At 28.3% G+C, this 22092-nt stretch overlaps 1 protein-coding gene across 2 annotated transcripts in view; it reads left to right on the top strand.

Annotated features, from left to right (window-relative positions):
• The window catches only part of LOC107449872 (uncharacterized), a 53982-nt gene extending 35770 nt beyond the window's left edge, over window positions 1–18212 (top strand). Inside the window, exons 9-14 of one of the 2 annotated variants that reach the window (XM_043040241.3) lie at window positions 2017–2145; window positions 2451–2562; window positions 6056–10180; window positions 11961–12004; window positions 14448–14544; window positions 15827–18212. In XM_043040241.3, coding sequence (XP_042896175.2) covers window positions 2017–2145; window positions 2451–2562; window positions 6056–10180; window positions 11961–12004; window positions 14448–14544; window positions 15827–15885 — 4566 coding nt within the window. In that variant the 3' untranslated portion in view covers window positions 15886–18212. The remainder of the gene's footprint in view (window positions 1–2016; window positions 2146–2450; window positions 2563–6055; window positions 10181–11960; window positions 12005–14447; window positions 14545–15826) is intronic. The other variant, XR_006224846.3, reaches the window with a different exon arrangement.
• Window positions 18213–22092: the final 3880 nt, after the last annotated feature.

The raw sequence follows: 22092 nt of genomic DNA, 5'->3' as shown, positions 1-22092 counted from the left end.
CACACATGTATGTGATGCAAGTCGTATTACATTAAATTTGAGTTACTAAAAGATATTCTCTTTTTAGTTTTGTAATATTGTCCTTAGAATTGATAGCAAGAAATTTTAGTTGATATTTTAGTGTTAAACAAATTTTTGTCATTGACTTATTTCCATGTGAATTTTGAATGAAAATTAAATTTAATACTGTAGTCATAAGAGCTGTAAATAAATTTCACTCTAGACTTAGATTGGGGAGAGACCTAATTTCTTTTTCCCACAACAAACCAATTTTTATCTATATTTCAATAAAAATAAATTTTTGTATAATTTAGCTGAGGAGGTTAATAAAAAGTTTTAACTGCAATTTTCTTTCAAATTGAAAGAAGAAAAAGAAAAACCTAGTCTTAACTATAGATTTTAGTTATAGCATTATGCAACTTTAAAAAAATTTTGAAAATAACACTCTTAAATGTTTAAGAAATATATTTTTCATTAGTTTAAAAGTTTTTATCTGAAACATAAAAGTGTTGTATTATTTATAAGTAAAAATGCACTGTTATTTATAAGAAGGAGGGATATTGTTTCATGAGCAGGACTGTTATTGTCAACTGAAACATCAATTAAAACTATTATTTTGGAGAAAAGGCTACTATAGCGACTAATTTAGCCAGACTTAAGGTAAAAAAGACTTCTTTGCAATAAATATATTACATTCACTAATAAAAGCTCTGATAAAATATATTACTAATATGATATATTTTTTAAAACATTATTTGAACTAAATATTTCTAACTAAAATTATTACTTAATTATTACAAGCTGTCATTGAATAAATAAAATATAGATATTTCTATTCAAGATTAATATCTTCATGGTAAAGACAAAACTCAATTTTTGAATTTAATACAAATTAATATAGATCAGCACACCATGAAGAAAGAAGTTAACTATTCTAAATTACTTTTCACACCACAAGTCTTTCTTCCTTATTCACATACAGAAACTACATATTTTAAAAGTACTTGTATTTAAGGAAACCTAAAACAAGATGGATATAATTAAATGTGTTTATTAAATAGTTAATTATTTTACATACAGCTAATGAAAGATTATAATTTAAATTACAGTTGAACTTGTTTATAACGAGCTCAGATTTAACGAGAACTCAGATTTACCGAGGGAAACGAAAATATTTGGTTGGATCAATGTTAAGTCTATGGAACAGAAGTCGCTTTTAACGAGCAAAACCCGGTTTTAGCGAGCAATATTTTTCTGTCTTGCAATCTTTTTTCTCATCTTTGTAGGCTTTTCGATCTTTTTTCAAAATGATAAGAAATGCAGGGAACGAGTTCAAAGTAAGCTAACAAACTACTATTTTAAATATGTAGATTAATGAAAAAAATAAATGTTTTGATAAGAATCTTTTCCTTTATTTTTCTTTCCGTTTATTGTTTCTATCCTTTAAGAATGTAGAGCAACTAGAAATCTTTTGCTGGTTGGGGGGGGGGTTAGTTGTCATTAAATTAAGGAAAGTATTTAATTAAATTAATTAAAGTAAGTAAGCATTAATTAAATTTTAAGTAAACTCAATCATTTGACTTCCCAAGCCCCCCCCCCCTCTTCTGGTTGCACGCCTGCCTTAAGGACCCATTTATTACAAGCACTCGAATTTAACGAGTATAATGTTACGGTCCCTTTGTGCTCGTTATAAACGAGTTCGACTGTATAATGTTTTATAATTTAAAGTTACTTTTATTCGCTTAGTCTTTATTTATGTATTAGTATGTTTTGAACACCAAAATATTTATATACATCTCTCTAGCATTACTTTATTAAAAATTTTAATATCGATGAAATGATTTTTTATTTTTAAACAACATATTATAGGTAAAATACCTTTTACCTATAATTTACCTTTTTTTTAAAATCTTTCTGTAGGCAAGAAATCTTTTTGATTTAAATAAAAAGAAATCAAGTGATTTAAATCATGTTAATCTAATCCCGCATGCGTTTCATAGTATTGTGTTATTACAGGAACAGTACATCCTTGCCCATAAAGTTGTTGCTACACTTTTTGAGCAGCAATTGAATGTTATTGACTGCCATCCGTACGTAAATATAGATGAAGATGGAGAGCCATTGATTTGGAAGGAGTTAACCAAGGTAGATTTTATTATTTTTATTTTTTAGCATTTGTTTCTTACCTAGAGAAAGATTAAAATAATTTTAATAATGTTTTTCATGCTTAAAAATAACTATATATGTTATACTAATTAAAAAACTATATTAGTAATTGTCTTATTTTTTTTAGTAAGCTGTTTTCCTCATTTCATTCTCTGTAGTTAATACTTTTTCTCTGTAGTTAATACTTTTATTAATGGGTATTTTTAGCATGCCATAGCTGTTTTAAATTTTTTTATTTATTTGTAAAATGAATATCTTTTACTAACAGCTTATATAATTTCTAGAATAAAAGAATTGCTCTGAAAGAAAAATCTCCAGAATCCACTCAGTCTGTTGATAAAATTCATGAGAAATCTTCTTCTGAAAAGAATGTGTGCAATAAAAATGCTACAAATGGTAATAAGCTGTAAACAAAGTTATTGATTTAATATATTTATCCATGCATTGTTTTTGTTGTTTGAAATTTTTTATTAGAGTAGACACTTTTTCATTTGATCTTGATAATTTAAAACATTGATATTTACATTAACATTAATTCCGGTAAAATTTCTTATTGACTTGAAGGTTAAAATTTTAATTTTAAAATATTTCTCTTTGTGTGTTACAAAGTTTGTGATTTGAAAAATAAAGCCTTTTCAACTTATAAAAGATTTTTTTAAATAAAATTAGTAATATTATTTTTTAAAGAGAAAGGGCTCTTAACCGTCAGACTTGTTTTATTTTTTTAAAACGGAAACTAAAAAAGTTTTGAGTCATGAGGGTGAAAAATATAGCCATTTTAAAGAAATGAAATTGTTTGAAGTATTTTAGATCATCACTATCAACCTTAATAATACTGATAGTAAAATAATACAGAAACAAAGAATGAAAAATATATTTGATAACTCTTTTTTTAAGAAAAAAAAATCAGTGCAGGTACAGTAGAACCTCAATCAAAAATTTTTCATGGACCCAGTCATTACGAACATTAGATACGGAAAACCACAAATGTGGGTCAACATAAGTAATGCCACAATAGGCATTACATATTTCCTAGCTTTTAAAATTTCTTTAATTTCTTAAACTTATTTTTTTAATCATTCGTAATCGAATTGTAATTAAATTAAATCAAATATTTAATTTATAAAAAGCGAATATAAAATATTTTATTCTTTTCTTATCAATCATTGTGACGACCAACTTTTTATTTCAGTACTAATTTAGACTCGTTAATTCACTAAATCGAAAGTAAAAATCTATTTATAACTCTTTATTGATTATTTCTTACTGCAAATATGTTTCAGTTACATGGCTATGTTCATTATCACAGTCTTGTTGGCGATTTGAGATCACCAAAGTATTTTAAATCTAATATTGATTATGGCTTTATTTTTGGCAATGTTATCTTTCGATAATTGGCCAACCTTGGATCTCTTCCCATGCTCCTAACTGTCCATTGGGAACAATTCACATACTTTCAATTTCCAATTTTTGGCGACTGGGAGTGCCGTTTTGTACAGCCCAGTTTCAGCCGTTAAAAAATATCATTCTTTATTCTCAATGTGAAGAGAATCATTTTTCTTGATCCCTTTAAGGGTGTTTTCTTTATTTTGAATTATGGCCATTTTCAATACTTAATAAATCAATTTTTCTTAAAATGATTTAATTCATTTCTCTGAGATAATTATCATTATATTACATCCAAATTAAGATGTATCTGTAAAGACCAAAAGTCAATGATGATACCTGAACTATCATTAATTAATTTAGAATGACCACCGCTACTACAGCATAATATATCAAATTACTCAAAAATGTCATAAAGAAATAATAAAATTCAAAATTAATTAATTTACAATTCATCCAAACATTGTGCAGACACAGGTTGTGATCCCATTTTGCCATCAATATCATTTTGTACTTCTCCATCTTCTGCAACCATTTCTTGAGCCTACAACACCACAAATTTCAAAATTTTCATCAACTAAAGCGTAAACATCACATATGATGTTTAATGTATTTTTCTCAAAATGTAACCAGTCCTTATTTTCTTCTTCATCATTAGCAACATCAGGAAATACAGTTTTGCATTTCAAAATGAAATATTTTCAGTATTTTTTTTTTTTAAATGTTGGATGAATTTTTGATTGATAAATACTGGAAATTGGTAGTTTCAAAAAGATGTCTGTCGTATATTTTGGATTTGTTTCTAATATATGGTAAAATGCATTTACTCTGAATGTAATGTCAAATTTTAGAACTTATAAGTTTTTAATGATTTGTATTAAGTTAAATACTTTTTGGACTAACAATTGATAATTGTTGATATTATTCTAGTGACCAATTTATATATAACCATCATAGTTACGAACTCCTCTACATATGCAGAAGCTTTCTACATCTATGCTCCATTTTATATCTTATACTGAAAATGGACATTCAAAAAACATTGAACTTCTGCATTTTGAAAAATGAGCATTGTTATTTTGCACCCTCTTAGAACTACTTATGTTTACACACTTATGCGTAAGGATAGGCTCTACAACCTTGCTTAGACAATGAAGTCTTGAATTTTCACTACGCTTCAGCTTGATCAGTGTTTTAGGTCATTAATTAATGCAAAGTATGAGATGTTTAGCATCTTATAGCATTAAAAGAAATCATACTTTTCTTCTTTTTCAGATTTATTTTAAGTGATGGTGTTAAAACACTAAATTCCACTTATGAACACGATATTACAATAAATGTACTATTAATTCTTTAAATAAGGAATAAAAATTGAAAGCATTCAAAATCTTCTGTCTAACTAATTTTTTCACCAATTTTGTAGTAAATCATTTGCATTTAGAAAGAAAAAAAAAAGAAAAAATGGGGGTTGAAACTGAATTGAGGTCTTAAAGGGCTTAAAAAAAGTAATTGAATATTATCTTTTCTGCTACAAATTACCTAACTTTTAATTTGAGTTTATTTTTGTATAGACGTGACTCTTTTTACATTGTCTAATGATCTGTTAATAAAGAAGTAGTTAACATGGTCAGCAGCATTGTTTCTGAATCTAATAGCAAAATATCATATTATTATCTGCAGTTGTTTAATTTTTGAATTTCTTTTTGTAAAACATTGTTTTGCGAGTATTTTCCACTTTTGCTACATATTACACTACTTGTAATAAGGTCTTACATTGCATCACATAAAAACATAATTTAAGAGTAAAATATCTTCTAGCAGTAATATATTTTTTAATAAAATAAATTAATATATTGTTTATTTACATATTTTTATTGTCAAAAACATTAAAGAATAACCAATAATTGTGTATTATACACACATATGATTGCTGGAACACAAAACTATCTGAAAATGTTTAAAAATTTCGTGATGTGCCAATTTTTTGCTTTCATAACTAGAATTTCAAATGAAAAGATTTATCAAACAATACATACAGTTTTTTCAATACTACATTTTTTTCTTCATTTGTAAAATATAATTTCCTTTTAATGAAATAAAAAAATATATTGAATAATTTTATATAATTTCTTACGTACAAAATTACAGGGCAGGAAAAGAGATTTAAAAAGAAGAGGGTTTCTATTATTACTACTATGTATACTTTTACACTTAATACGCATGCAGGATGATATTTTTTGTTAACCCACACTTGTAATTTTTCTTTATCTAATAATTAATTATCTATAATTAAAATTATTAATTCTATGATGAACGGTCTATCAAGGTTCAATTATGCAAGTTTATAAATTTTTAGAATTACATTTACTTTTTAATTGTATGAATTTTTGTGCTTTTTTACGAATCCTTTCTTTTTCATTTAGTGTTTGTTTATACCTTATGTATCCTATATTATTATATACTTTACTTTTTATTTTAATATTTTTTTAACGTTTATTTTTAGGATCGTTACTGGAATCTACACCTGAGGAAAATAGTCACCAAATTAGTACTTCATCTAATATAATCACCCCTGAAACTCTTAGTAGTGATAAATCTGCTTCAAAAATAAGTATTTCCGACTCGCTCGCTGATTGTAGTAAAAATAGTGAAAGCAGCTTTTCTAGAAATTCCTACTTGTCTCAACAAAGTAATGATGACGCTATTCCATTCATCGATGATGATGAAGTTAGCATTCGTCCTCAATGTGGTAGAGCTTACTTAAACATACCTAGTTGTGACAGTATTACAAAGTTGGTGAATCGTTTCGATCCGTTTGTTGACAGGGTCGCTTACGAAACTGACGAAAGTAGTCCTGAATCTGATTCTAAATCTTTCCCATTGCAAAACGAGGTAAACCAGGATAATCTTAATGGCAAAACCAGTTTGAACGCAAAATACTATACTATGACTAGTTCGTCTAATACTGTTAGTCATATAGCGGAATTGTCTGCTAGGAGTAAAGATTTGTCTGTGGCTAACAAAAGGGAAAGTTATCCTTCAACAATAGGAAGAAGTACTTTTCAAGACTGTGATTCCATCGATGACAAAATTTCTATTCAAAGTGAAAACATAAAGGGTGTGAAAATGGTTGGTAGAGCGACTGTGATGAGAAGACCCAGTGTCTCCAAGTTGAAAGCATTGTTTGAAAAAACAGGAATTTCTACCTGTAGACAGAGTGACGGGGGTAAACGTTCATTGTTTAGGAATAACACTCATCATGTTTCTCGTGCAGGCTCAGCTCCACCATCTTTGAATTGTATGGATAGAAATTCTGCAAATGAAAGGGAATCTATTTTAATGATGGTTACTCGTAAATTTCGTTCTTCATCTGTTAGAACCGAAAGGGAGGTTGGTGTACGGCCTAGTAATAAATCGCAAAAGAGGACGGTCACAAATTCCGTAAATAACTTAGGAGAAAAGATTGCCACGCTGTCTCGAACAGTATCTTTCAATTTAAACAAGAAATTTCGGAATAATTCTACTGCTTCACAAACTGAAAATTGTAATGAATTTGAAAATAACCAATCTACGAGCAATAGTACTTCCAGTAATAGTAATGATGCCACATCACCAACAAAAAGCAAATCTATGTGGTATGATAAGTCATCTTTACCTCGGGTTATAGCTGTAGTCAAACCGACTGAAAAAATTGTTGCTCCTCCTATCGAAGAACCTTCCAGTCCAACAAATAAAAAACCGGACAAGCTTAAATCGAGTCCCTTCTCATTTTCGATAAACAGACCACCTAAACTATTACCATTTTTAAGCTCTTTAAGTAAAGGAGATGGAAAAGATACAACTATGTGGTATAGTGAAACAGACAACATGTATACCAAACCTATACCTACAGAGACTCAGCCTACTGTATCAGATATTAAATCAGAAAATCCTATAAATAACTCAAAAGACATCTCAAATAGAATTTTTCCTGGTATTTCTTCATTGAGACCTTGGAAAAAGATATCTAAAAACCCACTCAATATTCCAGATGCTCCCAAAAGTCCAACATTTTATGCTGTCATTGATGATCCGCAGGATAAGTTAGCTAGTATTTCAGCTGCTTCTGAAATCGCTCCAATCTGTCCTGTTCCTGAAGAAATTATACCCTTGAGCTCCACAGAAATCCATAATTCCACTAATTCTGCAATAAATGAAACAGTAAGTGTTGGTGACTATCGTGGTTCTGATATTCCTGAAGATATCAATATACCACCTTCAACCACGGATGAATCAACCACTAAACAATCCGATTCTTCTCAAGACTCCACTCTACCATCTTCAACTGTTAATATTTCCAAGCCATCAACAGAAGTGGATATTGTGACCGAGAAGGATAAAAAAGACGTACCTCCCGCTATTCCCAGAAAAATGCTTTCTAGGAAAAATAAATCAATGAATCAGCTGAACGATCTTGTTGATGAAGAAATAGGTGCCAAATCTCAAGTGCCTCTGACCTTTGACAGGAAAAAAGATCCTCCACCTTCTCCTAATGATCTTTACAGCAATGTTAATGAAACAGCTAAGAAAAACATTGAAATAATTGAAAAAGCATTGCAAATCAATCCACGTAGTGCTATAATTGATTTAACATCGAGGGAATCATATTGTATGGAAGAAGAACTCGCCAATGCTGTCAAGCAGTTGGCAGCTTCTCAGCCAATGAGTCCTAAAGGCAACTCAAAATTTCCTGGTTATGAAATCATATGGCCTGAAGACGTTGCCCTCATTAAAAATCAAATCAAACCATTTAATGAAAGCCAACTGCAGTGTAAGAGTGGAATATGTTACAGCCCCCCTTTGAGAAGAAGTTTTAAAGGTAGTGTGAATCTATCAAAAAGTAGTTCCTGCTCTAACATTGACTGGCTCGAACCCAATGAGACGGTAGCAGTTGTGGATAATTTTAAAGAAGGTTCTGCATCGCCCACCAAAAAGCTCGTCAAAGAAGCTGCTGTTGAACTCAACACACTATTAGATAGATTGACCACGCAAACTCTGTCTGAAGCGGAAGATGTGGATCTCAAAAATGAACACTCCGCTAAAAAAACTGAAAGTAGCTGTAACACTAATTCAGAAAAAAGTTCATCTTTTAAAAGCGGTTCTGCTCAGACAAATTTAATGACTCATTCAGTAACTATCCTGTCTAAATCTTCTCGTACCAACAGCTCCCCTAAAGAAGAAGAAATAGTTTTTCATTTCCCACCACCTCCTCGCAATCCACCTCCTAAGGAGGATACTACATCTGAACGTTTTGATATAGTTGTCAAAAATGGTTCTTTAATAGTTTCTCCAAACAAAAATGAATTGGATAAGGAAATGAATGAAAAATGTTTGAGCTCAACAGGTACCCAAGTATATCCTCAACCAGCCCCTAGGAAGAGCAAAATACGTAAATCAGCTTCTTATACTAATTTGTGGGCGCCTCAAAGTAAGGGCTATGAAAATGTGTTCCTAGAGAAGTACCAAACCCTCTCGCGACTTCAAATTGGTTCTGAAAACTCACCATCTAACCCTGGTACCAGGAAAGAAGCAAACAGAAAGCCTACAAAGAAAACTCTCCCTGACTATGTAAACGTTCAGAACTTTCCTTTCTCTGAAAATAAATTACTCCATACTACGACTGAAATGTCATTGGACGATGACAAATTGCAAAACTCAAAACAACGACTTGCTGATTTAAATATGAGCAGAAGCTATCCCGAGCCATCTGATGTGAAGCCAGCAGCTTTAGCTATAGATACTTCTTATGGTGATCAGTTTTCTAATTATGGCAAAATTCTCAAAACACCTGCCAAAAAGCAAGATCCATTAACTCATCAACCAAGTGTTCCTAAATTGATGAATAAGGAATCGGACAGGCATCTTACACCTTCAAGGAAACATGAACGGGCTCCCTTGCCGCCTGATGTTAATCTTGTTTATAAAACCAAAGATAATTCCAAAGTGGAATCCACTGACCAGTCAGTGTCTTCAAAGAGAATTCCATCGAGAAAGCAAGAAAAAGCTCCACTGCCTCCACCTTTGTTATTAAAAAGCTCTTCGGCAGCAGCTGTTAATAAAAATATGTCAAAAACACCATATTATACCAATTTCTCCTCCCAGAAGTATCATGAAGATACTCGTACATTGCCTGCTGTGCGGGAAAACATTGCCAACACAGACAGCTACTTGAAACTCGCGACTAAAAAAGAAATCCCGCCAAAAGAACAAAACAGTAATCGACCTAGTCGAGGATTGTCCCATTCACAGAGTGATGCTAGTGTGTTTCTTGCTCTCAAGGAGAGAAAGGCATTTTCTTTGAATCGGGATCAAAAACTGTCGGAGCAAAAGATCCTGGTGACGAATAAATTCTTAAAACGGAATAAGGAGTTAGCTTCTGTGAGTAGTAGTGATAGTGACAGTAGTTATGAACGGATCTTTTTTGATAAACCTGTTAAGTCAAATGAAAGGGTTGTTCAGAAGAAAACTGAGGAGAGAACAAATTTAATGGTAGAGAAGGATTCTATGAAAGAATTGCCCGTTGCTCCCCCAAGGGCTAGGAGGCGGAACACAACGGAAATACAGTATGCTAAGGTGAAATCTAAAGAAAGTTAGTATTAATTATTATTGTTTCACATGCATCCCTGTGGCAGAATTTTTTCGAGCTATCTGCGAGAAAACTGTCTAGCACTAATATCTTTTTACAAGATACTTTTAATAATAACAAACATATGTGTTACTAATTCAAATAACAAAACCGCTGCATTTACAAAAAAAAAAAAAAAAAAAAAAAAAAATAGAAAAAGCTGTATATAATTATTTTAATTAAACATGTAATAATTTTATATTCTAATCTTATGGATGATATTCTTGCATTTTGTTGGGGAAGAAAACGCATTAATTATTTCCATCTTCGCGTTTTGTAAATAATCATCACAATAAAAAAATCATGAAAACTATAGTAGTAATTGCCGAATAAAAGATTAACGACGAAATCACGCTAATCGAACTGTATTTCGTTTCCAGATTAGGTTAATGTAATAAAAAATATCAGATTTAAAAACTATAGTGAAATCGATAGCAATAACTGCCAAAAATTCGATGAAATTATTGCTTTAAAAAATAAATACTCAAATGCACCATTCGAATTTTTGATATTGTTTGAAATATATCAGGATATTTAAAAATCTTATGAATATCAATAACTGGCGAAAATACAATCGAAACATGAAATCGATTTACGATACTATCGGCGTAAATTGAGCGCATGAAAATGTGGTTATCTAAATGCATTATTCAAATACTACTTGTAAAATTTCTATAGGAAAGAAAGTAAAATTGTTTTTTATTTTTCAAAAGAAAAATCTCTCTGCAATGTCGCCCTGTCGCTGCGATTCTGCCACGGGGGTGTGCATTTACTATATTCTTATCTTGTTTACCTTTTAAGAGGAAAAGTTCAAAGTACCTCTCAAATTTAAATAATAAAAGGAGAAAAATTTTAAATCATCAGTTATTTAATGTGCAGTTTACACTTTAGCTGTTGATCTATTTTACAAACTTGTTCTATAGTTTTCTTGTTGATTAGTGTTTTTTCTTTAAATGACATAGATGGTGCAGGGGGAATAAACTGGTCATATTTCAAATTTAGTTTCAGATCAATCAACACTCACCCCCAATGCATTAAGTTTTTTTTTTACTAAATTTTGTTATTTGATTGAATATTAAAGATTAAGTAATTGCATTTTCATTTAGAAACTTGCTTCTATTAAGAAAAAAATACATCAATAATTTTTTTTCTGAGTTAGTTAAATACCGTTTTATTTTATATGTACAAGAGGTAAATTCAAAACAAAATTCACCAGTAAAATAAATTCAAAATCCATCAAAAAGCTTTCTATTGTTTTCCATACAAATTTAAAGTAAATATAGATAAAAAAAAACTCGTTAGTCAAACTGTGAAGAACTATTTAACCTGATCTGCCAATTATCATTCTAACTTAAAAAATCTCAAGAGTGTCTCTATAATTATCATATTACTAAAGTTTTAAGCGATAAAAAAAGTACCATTTAATTTTTGTGAGCATTAATTAGTTTATACCTTTAACTAATGCGATTTATAGTAACTAATAATAATTTACATGTATTCTTTTGGTAATATAAACATTTAACTGACTTATGTTGTAAGAATATTTTTACCTCACTTTCATTTACTTCTTTATTTGAAAAACATAATATTTAATAAAAACTCTCTATCTTTTCAATTGTTCAAATATTCTAAGTGTTCTATAAAACTGATATCTATTAATTTATGAATTGTATTTTTTGTATTTCCGTTAACTTTTTAAATACTATTGTTATGTTTTGTTTCAAATATTTATTCTCTTACACAGCAACACCTTCACCTTTGAAAGTTTTCAAAAAAGAACAACTTCAGGTTTGTTTATTATTTATTTGTAAAAATATATCTGTGCATGCTACTCAAGGGTGGATGTTACTATTACGATTTATCTGTTATAGCAATTTTGTAGTTAAGATTAAGGTCTCACAGTAAAAAAAGTTAGGATTCTTAAAAATTAAAATTTTTGGGAATTCCCTTTATAATCTGTTTGAAATATTTTTTCTCACTATCTAACAACTATCTATTTTTTCTCACTATCTATTGTTTGCAACTAATCTGCAATAATTTTTTTCTGCTCCTTAAACAATTAACTCCTAAAAACAATAAAGAAAAGCAAAAGCATCTCATTTTTCTCTCATGAAACAAGCTGTCCTGCAGGGTGGCCACCCACCTGGAAAACCTTGAAAACCTGGAATTATCAGGGAATTTTTTTTATCAGGGATTTTTAAAGAAAAGCTGGAAATTTTTCTTTGATGATTTTTCAAATTTCACTAATTTAAATTATTTGCTAATTTTCTTAATTTAAATTATTTCATCCATTATACCCACTTTTTTTTAACGGAAATGTATCGCCAAACAGTTGAAATATCATCAACTTAGCGATACTTTGCTTGCATCAAAATTTGCTCCATTATAGTTCCATATAAAATTCTTCCACGGTTGCTAAACAAATGTGGAAACTTTTGACCGCTATGGGAATTTAGGAAAATTTAGGTAAGATTCTGGTGGGAAAAAGGATTAGGATATTAGCTTCTGTTTTTAAATTCTGTCCTTGGGCTAAATCCATTTATGGCTCAAGTTTGTTCCAATGCTTTGGTGGTTATTTTTTTTCTCTATTTTGACAAAATGTTTTTGTATTTTTAACTTTATAAAATTCTCCAAAAATTAGTTGGTTATAATTTTATGATAATAGATTTTATATCACACTCTTTTTCTGAAAGCTTTTCTACTCCTATTCAAAGAAATCTGTGAATTATTTTTTCTGAGCAAACCAACCAATCACACATTTTTTTACAATCACTAACAGCAATGTTTGTCGACAAATTGTTACAATTGTTGCATTAATGCTAATTTTTTCTATTTCATTTTAACCTCTTATAACATATTTTAATTTTAAACAAAAAAGGCTCCTTTGTTGGTCAATATATGATTTTTGATTCAAAATTTTGTGCCAAAACATTAAAAAATAAATAAAAAATCTTGAGAATTGTCAAAAAAAATTTTTTTTTCAAGATGATATGTTAAAAAAATAACATTTTGAATAAAATATTTTATAATATAGACACTTTTCTTGTACACATCCTATACTTTATAAGAAAAAAGACACAAAAACCTGGAAATTTTAAGATTTTTATCTGGAAAAATCAGGGAAATTTGAAATCTGATTTGAGTGGCCACCCTGTTCTGAAACATAATCTTCTATCTTCATTGAAAAGCAAAAAAACGTTAGTGGATAAAATTCATGATGATGAAAAGGTAATAAAAACTGGTTCTAATTTAACCACAAATTGGAACATTGATTCCAAGTAATCAATTTAATTTTATTGTTTTTTTAATGAATGTTTTTTTAAAAAAAATTTTTGTGATAATTTAGCACCTTTACCTATTAATTAATTTTTTTATTTAATAGTTAATTCTTGCATACAATATTAATATTGTATATCTATATAGAAATATGTAGTACATACACTTTAAAATTGTGAAAATTTGAATTAAATAAGTACTAACTGTTCATATTTCTATATTATTGTACTTCTGATTACTGATAGCTAGTTTGGAAAGTTGTCATTTCTGGTTACTGCACAAATAAGATCAGTTTATATTATCTACATTTTTACTAAAATGTAACAAAATTTACCAAAAACGGTGGTACTTGTTCATTTGGGGTGGAGGTGCAAAAATGAACTATATTTAGAGTACCAATTACTTCAATTAAATTGGTATCACTAGTGTCAATAACAGTTCAGTGATTTTTTGTAGCTGTTTGTAATAGATAAGTACCAAATATTTCAACTAAACTCTTTGAAAAAAGAAAAAAAATAAGAGGAGGATCTCCATATCAGTACCTGTGCCAAAATTATATAATTAGTGTTTACAAATATTATAATCCAAAAAATAGATGTTGTTAAAAATAAAGAAGTAAATAAAAAGAAGAAGAAAATTTCTTTTAATTTTGCTTACTGGCTTTAATATTTTATTTAGATAAAAGGCTTCATTTTGATTTATTGGTAAATTACCAATTTTATTTCTCAAAAATTGCATGAAAAATAAGCATTAAGTTGTTAAACAAATGATAATAATCATTTTTGTTACCATCTTTTTGTTTTATTGTTATTCCTATGAACCTCCAAGGATTATTTTCTTGTGATTTTGAACTCATCAAACACTGTTCATTTGTAGTTTAAGTAACTTATATAATAAATAAATTTGTAATTGAAGAAATAATTCTGTACATCTAATCTCAAAATTAAAATTTCAGAAAAGTGGACATATTTATTCTAATCAAGACTCACCTCCTGCAATACCAATTAAAACAAGGGATGCATTTGAAATTCCAGAGGAAGAGCAAATCAGAAGTAAGGAAACTTGATTTGGTGCATTTATAAAAATGTATGTTATCATTCATTTGTTCCTTGCTCTTCGCACAGGTCCTACCAATGAAATTTAAGAACATATAATTCAGAGTGCTACATAAAATCATTTAAAGTATAACTCACTCATTAGCTCTACAGCCCATGGAGGATCTTGGCCTCCCTCACACATGTCCAAACTTTTCAAAAAATTCTCTCAATTGTTTTTTAAAATTGTTTTCTCATTTTAAGTTTTATGCTTTTATTGTTGAATAAATTTAAAACACTTTTTTGTAATGAAAATGATTCTTCAGGAGTTAACTGAAAATTGTCCGAAATTTTCAAATTTTTTTATTGAAAATCTTGAGTGAACTGAAAACCAAGCTCAAAATACATTTTTTTAAAAATTGAATTGATATGATTTTGTATTGATATGTGTATGTGTATATAAAAAAAAAAAAAAAACAGTCATTGCTCAAAGAAATATTTTCTTAAACCATTGCTTAAGAAAATGGACTTGTTTAAAATAATTGTTTCAGAAAATGCTTATAATTTAAAATACAGTCTCAAAAGAGAAAGAAAAAGAACACAACTTAAAATGCACTTTTTTAATGTCAAACAATTAACCAAAATTTTGAACACTATCAGGGGTCTGTCCAGGCCGAATTTATTACCATTTAGCGGTACCTTCACAAATTCAACTTTAGAAAAAACAGTAGTTTCACAAAATACTTTTTCTTAAAATTTTATTTTTGTATCCCTTAGAAACGATGAATCCATATTTTTACCATATTTTTATGTTGATTTTTTATTATAATTTTTAATTTTTCACAAATTATGACTAAATTTTCACAAAATAGGTACTTCTCAGAAGAACCTAGACAGACCCCTGACTAAGATTAATCACCATGTGACTTAGGTTTTATGTAAACTTGCTTTGGAAACATGATCTAAAAGCAACAGTAGTTCTTTAAAGTTTACAGTTGAATAATCATTTTAATAAAATAGTTGTCTCAAAAAGTATCCAATGCCTTGCCCTTTTTCTTAAAATCTAAATACATTTAGCCAAATATATATTACAGCTTATGCACAGTAAATAAAAATTATTGATTTTCTTCGTTTTTCTCTTTTTTCTTTTTGTCCTTTGTGTGCTATGTATATAAATACTGCTTTTAAATTATATTTTCCTAAAAAAATCAACTTCCAATGACTTTTTTTTATTTTGTGTGGTTTTGATCTAATTATTAAAAATCAAATATTGATAACATTTTTAACCTCTTTTTTCTAGATTTCAAATCATCTGTAAGCAAAACTCAAGATGCAGAAGACAGATCTTTTGAATCATAGATTGAAAATTTCATGTAAAATTATGTAGTACTTAATTTATTTTGCATTTTGCTGTGCATTTTTACATTCTCATTTCTTGTGCTTTGCTCCTTTTTTTTACCTGGTGATAACTATTCTGTGATCTTAATATTGAAAAGCGGAATCATTTAGTTATATTATTAAAAAATTTGAATAGTTAAACTGCTTCCAGATCTGAATATTATTGTTCACAGTATAAATTTTTATTATTCAGAATATTTTATTTTTGTTTTGTTTAAATTTAAGAATGTGAAATTATTTTTATTTGAAAAGCATTGTTGCTTTTTCAAAATGTTGTTTGAAATGTATTATGTTTGTTAATTCTCTTTCAAACTTTACTATAGTATGATGTAAATAAAAATTATTTGTCTAGTTTTTATTTCTAAAATGTTGGAATAGTTAGAATTGATAATTAAATTTTTTAATGAAACTTTTAATTAGAAATTGATGCTGCTTTTTCTCAGCCAAACATTATCTATTTTTGTTCTTAAAAAATATCTCTTTCTTTTTCATATTTATTCTTACTATGAAAAATGTACATAATATTTTTATTCAATTTTACATTGTAAATTTTATTTTCAATATTATTCTGCTGTACTTATTTGAAAAGAATTGGTTTTAAAATCCACTTTCTCACTATACTAGATACTCATTTTCTAAAAGGTATATTTTTGTAACTAATTTTTTCATCAAAAACTATTCTAGACACACTATTATCTGAAAACCAGAATCGTCAACTAAACTTTTATTGTCAAATATTGTGTTCAGTTTAACGTTCTTCAAACATTTGAACTTTAGTTTGTTTATATATGGCTTTTTAGAACTATGCATTCATTAAAATCTCTTTATGTTCATTTTTTTTGTATTTAAAACTTAACTTTCATTCATGCTAAATTTTTATGATCTCACTCATTTATAATTTTTAATAAATTTATTTTTAGTTTATTATTATTTTCATACATATGTAGAATAAAGTTTAAACACATTGCGTATTGTGAATAGACATAATTCTTCTTTTCAAAGCTTGTGACAGGTTAATTTTTTTTTTTTTTTTTAAATTGCTGTTTTTAAGATAAGTTTTTAAAATATTGCTTAGCATGAAATATATGATTTATGTTCTCTACTTTTATGAAAATTATTTTACTGCAGTTGCAGTAACTTCTTTTTTACAGTATGATTACTGCCAATTGATTCAGAATAAACTGCTCCAGATAAACCCTTATTTTCCCTAATTAATATGGAATTTCCATCTCAAAATGGGCAAAAACTCATTAATATGCTCCTACTAAGTGTCATAACTATGTACTGGCGTTCTTGCTTAAGTCCCAATCGTAATAAATTTGTATTAAATTTTAATAGGTTATAGTCAAAATTAGGAAATTTTGCAATTAGCCTTTTTTTACAGTGGCCTTTTTTTCTAAAATTGAGAATTTTAAATGATTGAAAATTTGGTTGATATTATTTAAATTGATTGAATTGGTTGATTAACATTTCTCAAAATATTGTAAACATTACTAAAATGAAGAAACAACTTTTATAAAACAAACTTAAAGTAATTTTCAGTTTATTAAACAATATTTACAATAAAACTATCATCATCATCATAGTTGGCCAGACAGCCCAATGTGGGCCATTGCCTCCTTCTGAAGATTTTTTCATAACGCTCTGATTTATCTTTGATCTCCAATTCTTTTGCTTAATTGCAAGAAAATCAGAATCCACCAAATCAGCCTATCTCTAACGCTGCCTTCTCTGCTTTCGTGTTTCAGTGGGTCTAAAGGGCAATATCTTTATTATTGTATTGTCATCATTCATTCGAATCACGGAAGCTACTTAATTTATACTAATAAATCCATATTTATTGAAATATTTTTAATAATAAAATGCCTTTTTGATAATAAGAAAAGTGGCGATTGTAAAACAAATTTTTAACCGTCATTTGTAATATTTAGTAATAAAATTACAAAATGAAGTAATGTATTTACTGGTAAACTGATAGTACTGATAGAACTGGTAGTACTGATAAACATTCAAAATGATAATAACTGTTAAAATTCATTTCAACAAAAACTTCAGCTTATTTTATTCATTTTTGTTTATGCATACATGAAAATCAGATTCAGACCTGGACTATTTCCTGCTCCAGACCAGTGAATTTAACTGTTAGTCATAAAACATAGTTTTAGAACAAGTATTGATAAAATGTTGAAAAAAATTTGTTCTTTGCATTAAATAACCTCAAACTAATTAGTAATCTCTCTTTGGGTTTTTGTATTCATAATGTTTGACCAAGTTATTAAAAAAATCAGCTTTTTGCCAAAAGAAGGTGAATCATTTAGGGCACCATATTCGAGAAAAATTGGGAAACGCTGCCGTATAATGTACTATTATTTACACTTTTGCATTTATAGATCATAACTTTAATTTCTATTGATCAATTTTTCTAGTCAAAAGAATTTTTAAATATTCAATTTTAAAGAAATATCTTAGACTTCTATTATTGACCATTAAAAAATACTCATGGTAGATATTACCTTGGAAATTATATAAACGGACTGTTTTACTGTACTGTTTTATTTTATGTAATTTGCTTCATTTATGCTAAAAAAAAATATAAAGCTGTTTCAAATGTTTGCTTGTTGGCATTTTAATCATACATGTTTTTAATTTTTTGGAAGCATTTATATTATGTTCGTTATCAAAAACATCTTTAAGTATACTTTTCTGCTGCTCAACTTCACAGAATCACTTCCATATACTTAATTGAATTTTTTTTGTTGTCTTTTTTGTTGTGTGCTTGATTCTTATGTTTTCATTGCGTGTTTAATCATGTTTTTATTAACTCCTCCCCTAAATCGCAATATCATCTTAGCTCTGAATAAACTTTTAATTTACGATAATAACCATTTTTAGCAATTTCAAATTTGTATTATTTTTGTCTTCAGATTTGATTAATTAAACTTCAAAAGATAAAAATAAACCTTAAATCTTTATTGGCCTGCCTAAGTTTATTATAATTTAATTTTTTCTTTTATTTATTACAAAAATTCTAGTTAAAAGCCTATTTTTAAAATTATGGTTATAAAAAATTATAGAAAACAATTAGAAAGATTTTTAACTTTTCCCCCTTCTTCTTCAGTATGGGAATAATAAATGAAATTTTCTCTAAAATTTCAAAAAAATGAAATATGTATTTATATATTCTGTTTTTATTTTATTTTTAGATGCCTGAATGATTACTTCATTATTTTCTGATTATTTTATGATCTTTATATTTTTATCTAGCTTTTCTTAAACATTTTGTATGAGGATTTTTATTTTTAGTTTACTTATTAATTTAGTGAGTGTTAGGTAAAATTGATAAGACCCTTTAAAATTACAAAAGCCTTTATTTTTTTTTAGAAAAAATAGGTATTTCCCATTTTATTCAAGGGAAAATTACTAATTATGAGGAGGGTTAATGAAACTTATAAAAATCTCAATTTAAAAATTTTTCAGTTTGACAATTAATAAAACAATACAAAGTGCTATCACCTAAATAAGTAAAAAAAACTAATCATTAATTAATTAAGAAAAGTTCAAGTCATCTACTTAAATATTTTTATAAAGTAATGTTGAATCAGAGTTATTCATAATCCTATCATCAGTCATTAACGTGTTTTTTAAACTGTTAGCATGTTTTTTAAACAATTTTTACCAATGGTGCTGCTCTTGTGTCGGATATGTTTGATTACATTTCTATGTTTTTCTCTGATCAATAAGTAATTTCTGTTCTTCACTAAAATTGCTGTACATAAATTAAAATACTAATTTGTTAAAGCTTTATTTAATTAAGTGTTTCATCTGTATTGATGTTTAAGATATTAATAAAAATATTGTTTATTCATGATTAAAATTGTTAACTTTAGATTTAATGTTATATTTGTTTTGTGACTTATGCTTGTATTATTTGCAGGTGCTATGTTTAATGTTCTATATTTGTTAGTGTTACATCCTTACGTTTTTTTTTATGGAAAATGCTATTTGCTTGTATATACATGTACACTTTATGTTTAGATTTCCTTATAAATAAATTTATTTTAAGACTTGTTTTTTTTTCTTCTTTCATTCTTTCTTTTATTTTTTAGCAAAACAACTAGTTAATTCATATGCTAATTTCTTGTACTGGGTTGCCACAGGTGACTATTTGCAACTATTTTCGACCTAAGGCGATTATGAGAACTTTTTTGCCTGAAAAGGCTTACTATTTTCAGGAAAAGGAGACTATTGGGAGACTTTTCTGTGCTCCTAGCCATATTTTTTTTTAGCATAAATTAGGTTGACAACTTTCAGCCTGCAGGAACTTCTAAACACAAGGAATTTTTTTTTTCTTAAAAAATAAAAAAATTTGAAAATTTTGAATTACAAATTTGAGTCATCACTTTTTAATGCAGTCAATTTGCACAGATTGCATAGTAAGTTAATTCTGTTTCTCAATCGCCTTTTCAACGGTTAATGCTATGAAATTCTGCGTGATTTTAAGAAACCCAATTTTTAATACGATATTACTACGTGTGAATTTCGAATTTGAATAATCACTTTTCACAATAGGTATATGTATATATATATATTTTGTTGCTAAATTATTGATAAAGGGGAAATTTTTTTAAAAAGAGTATGTTTTTTAATGAAAAAGTATTATTTTGAATAAATTCTAGTAATTAAAAGCATTTAATTTTCTGCAAATATCCAAATTTTTTTTGGTATAAAAATTTAGTGCTAGAACTCTAACGTTTATGTAAAAATTATCATATTTGCCACCAACTAAATTGATCATGGGATATGACAAGTCATTTAATAAAATTAGTCATATTGAAAATTTTTTGTTCTTATTTAAGCAATTATTTCCATAGTTTCAACCATTTTCATGCTTTAGGGTACTAAAAACAACTATATTGTTCAATTTTTTCTGTGGCAACCCTGTTTGAAGGGTCGATTTAAGGGTGGGGTTATCATGGCATCTGTCGTCAAAAGATTTAGTAATCGTCAAAAATATATTTTTTTAATGACTAAAAATAAATTTTTTTTATAGTACGGAAACTTCTAAACCTTGTTTTTTTTTTCTTCTAATCTTATTCAATGTGGTAAACCGGGTACAAATCACGGTGACGGCTGGTCGATACTAATTCCGCACCTGGCTCGCACTGACCACAGTGCCGACGTAAAACATCCTCAGTGGTAGTCGGATAATGGGTTAGAATCCCCTTGCTGTCAGGCTAACCTTGAGAGGTTCTCGTGGTCTTCTCCATGTAATGCAAATGCGGGTTAGTTCCAACAAAAGAAAGCAAATTTCTCCCAATACTTGATTCAGGAGTTCCCTTGTCTTCTGGATTAGGTTCAAAATTACAAGGCTACGTAGTTGAACATTAGTAATCGTAAACCCAAACTTGGGTCAGCTGTTAAAGGATTGTTATAAAATAAAATGAATTTGTTCAGACGATATTTTCAGTTACAAAATAAGATAGGGGTAGAAAACATGGTTCCAAAAGTTTTGTTAATTTTTCTTTTAACCTATTTCATCATATCTGGAACTTTTTAAGCGAATTTAAAAAAAATTTGCAAGCTTTTTAAAATTCGCTTTTGTGAAGATAATTCGGTACAAAATATGATGATATATGCTGATTTTCTAACTTAAAATACCGTCTATATTATATATCGTTAAAAATATGGTGAATTACGTGAAGTGAAATTAGTATTAAGAGGTTCAAGCTTTAGTCCGCTCTCGTGACTAAACTATGGGAACCATATTTCCCAGATTATGGCTACCTCCTATATTTTGGGGGTCAGAAAAAGGTATGTTTATTCAAAGAAAGTACGTTTATGTGACTAATTTCGTAACTTAAAATATCGACTGCACTAATTAGCATATTTGAAGTCAACCCTTCGAAAAATTAAAATTGAGTTCCTCAACGTGAGGATCCGATTATAAGATCAAAAGTTTTTCAAGAATGATCCGTTTTTTATTTTGAACACTGTATCTAATGCATAAAATGAAACGATAATAGAAAGTCCTCAGAAATAGTTGGTAAGTTGTTATAATTATGTATTTTACTTAGAACTTAATAATCATTGGTGGAATATTGTAAAACTTGGTCCATGCAAAAGTTTACACGCCCACCCCGCGTACTTTGTGTTAAAACGACTCATGTG

The sequence above is a fragment of the Parasteatoda tepidariorum genome, chromosome 5 (genome assembly GCF_982258835.1).
Source record: "Parasteatoda tepidariorum strain Cologne lab strain chromosome 5, Ptep-v5.0, whole genome shotgun sequence".
Taxonomy (NCBI): Eukaryota; Metazoa; Arthropoda; class Arachnida; order Araneae; family Theridiidae; genus Parasteatoda; species Parasteatoda tepidariorum.
This window is presented reverse-complemented; position numbering and strand designations above follow the sequence as displayed.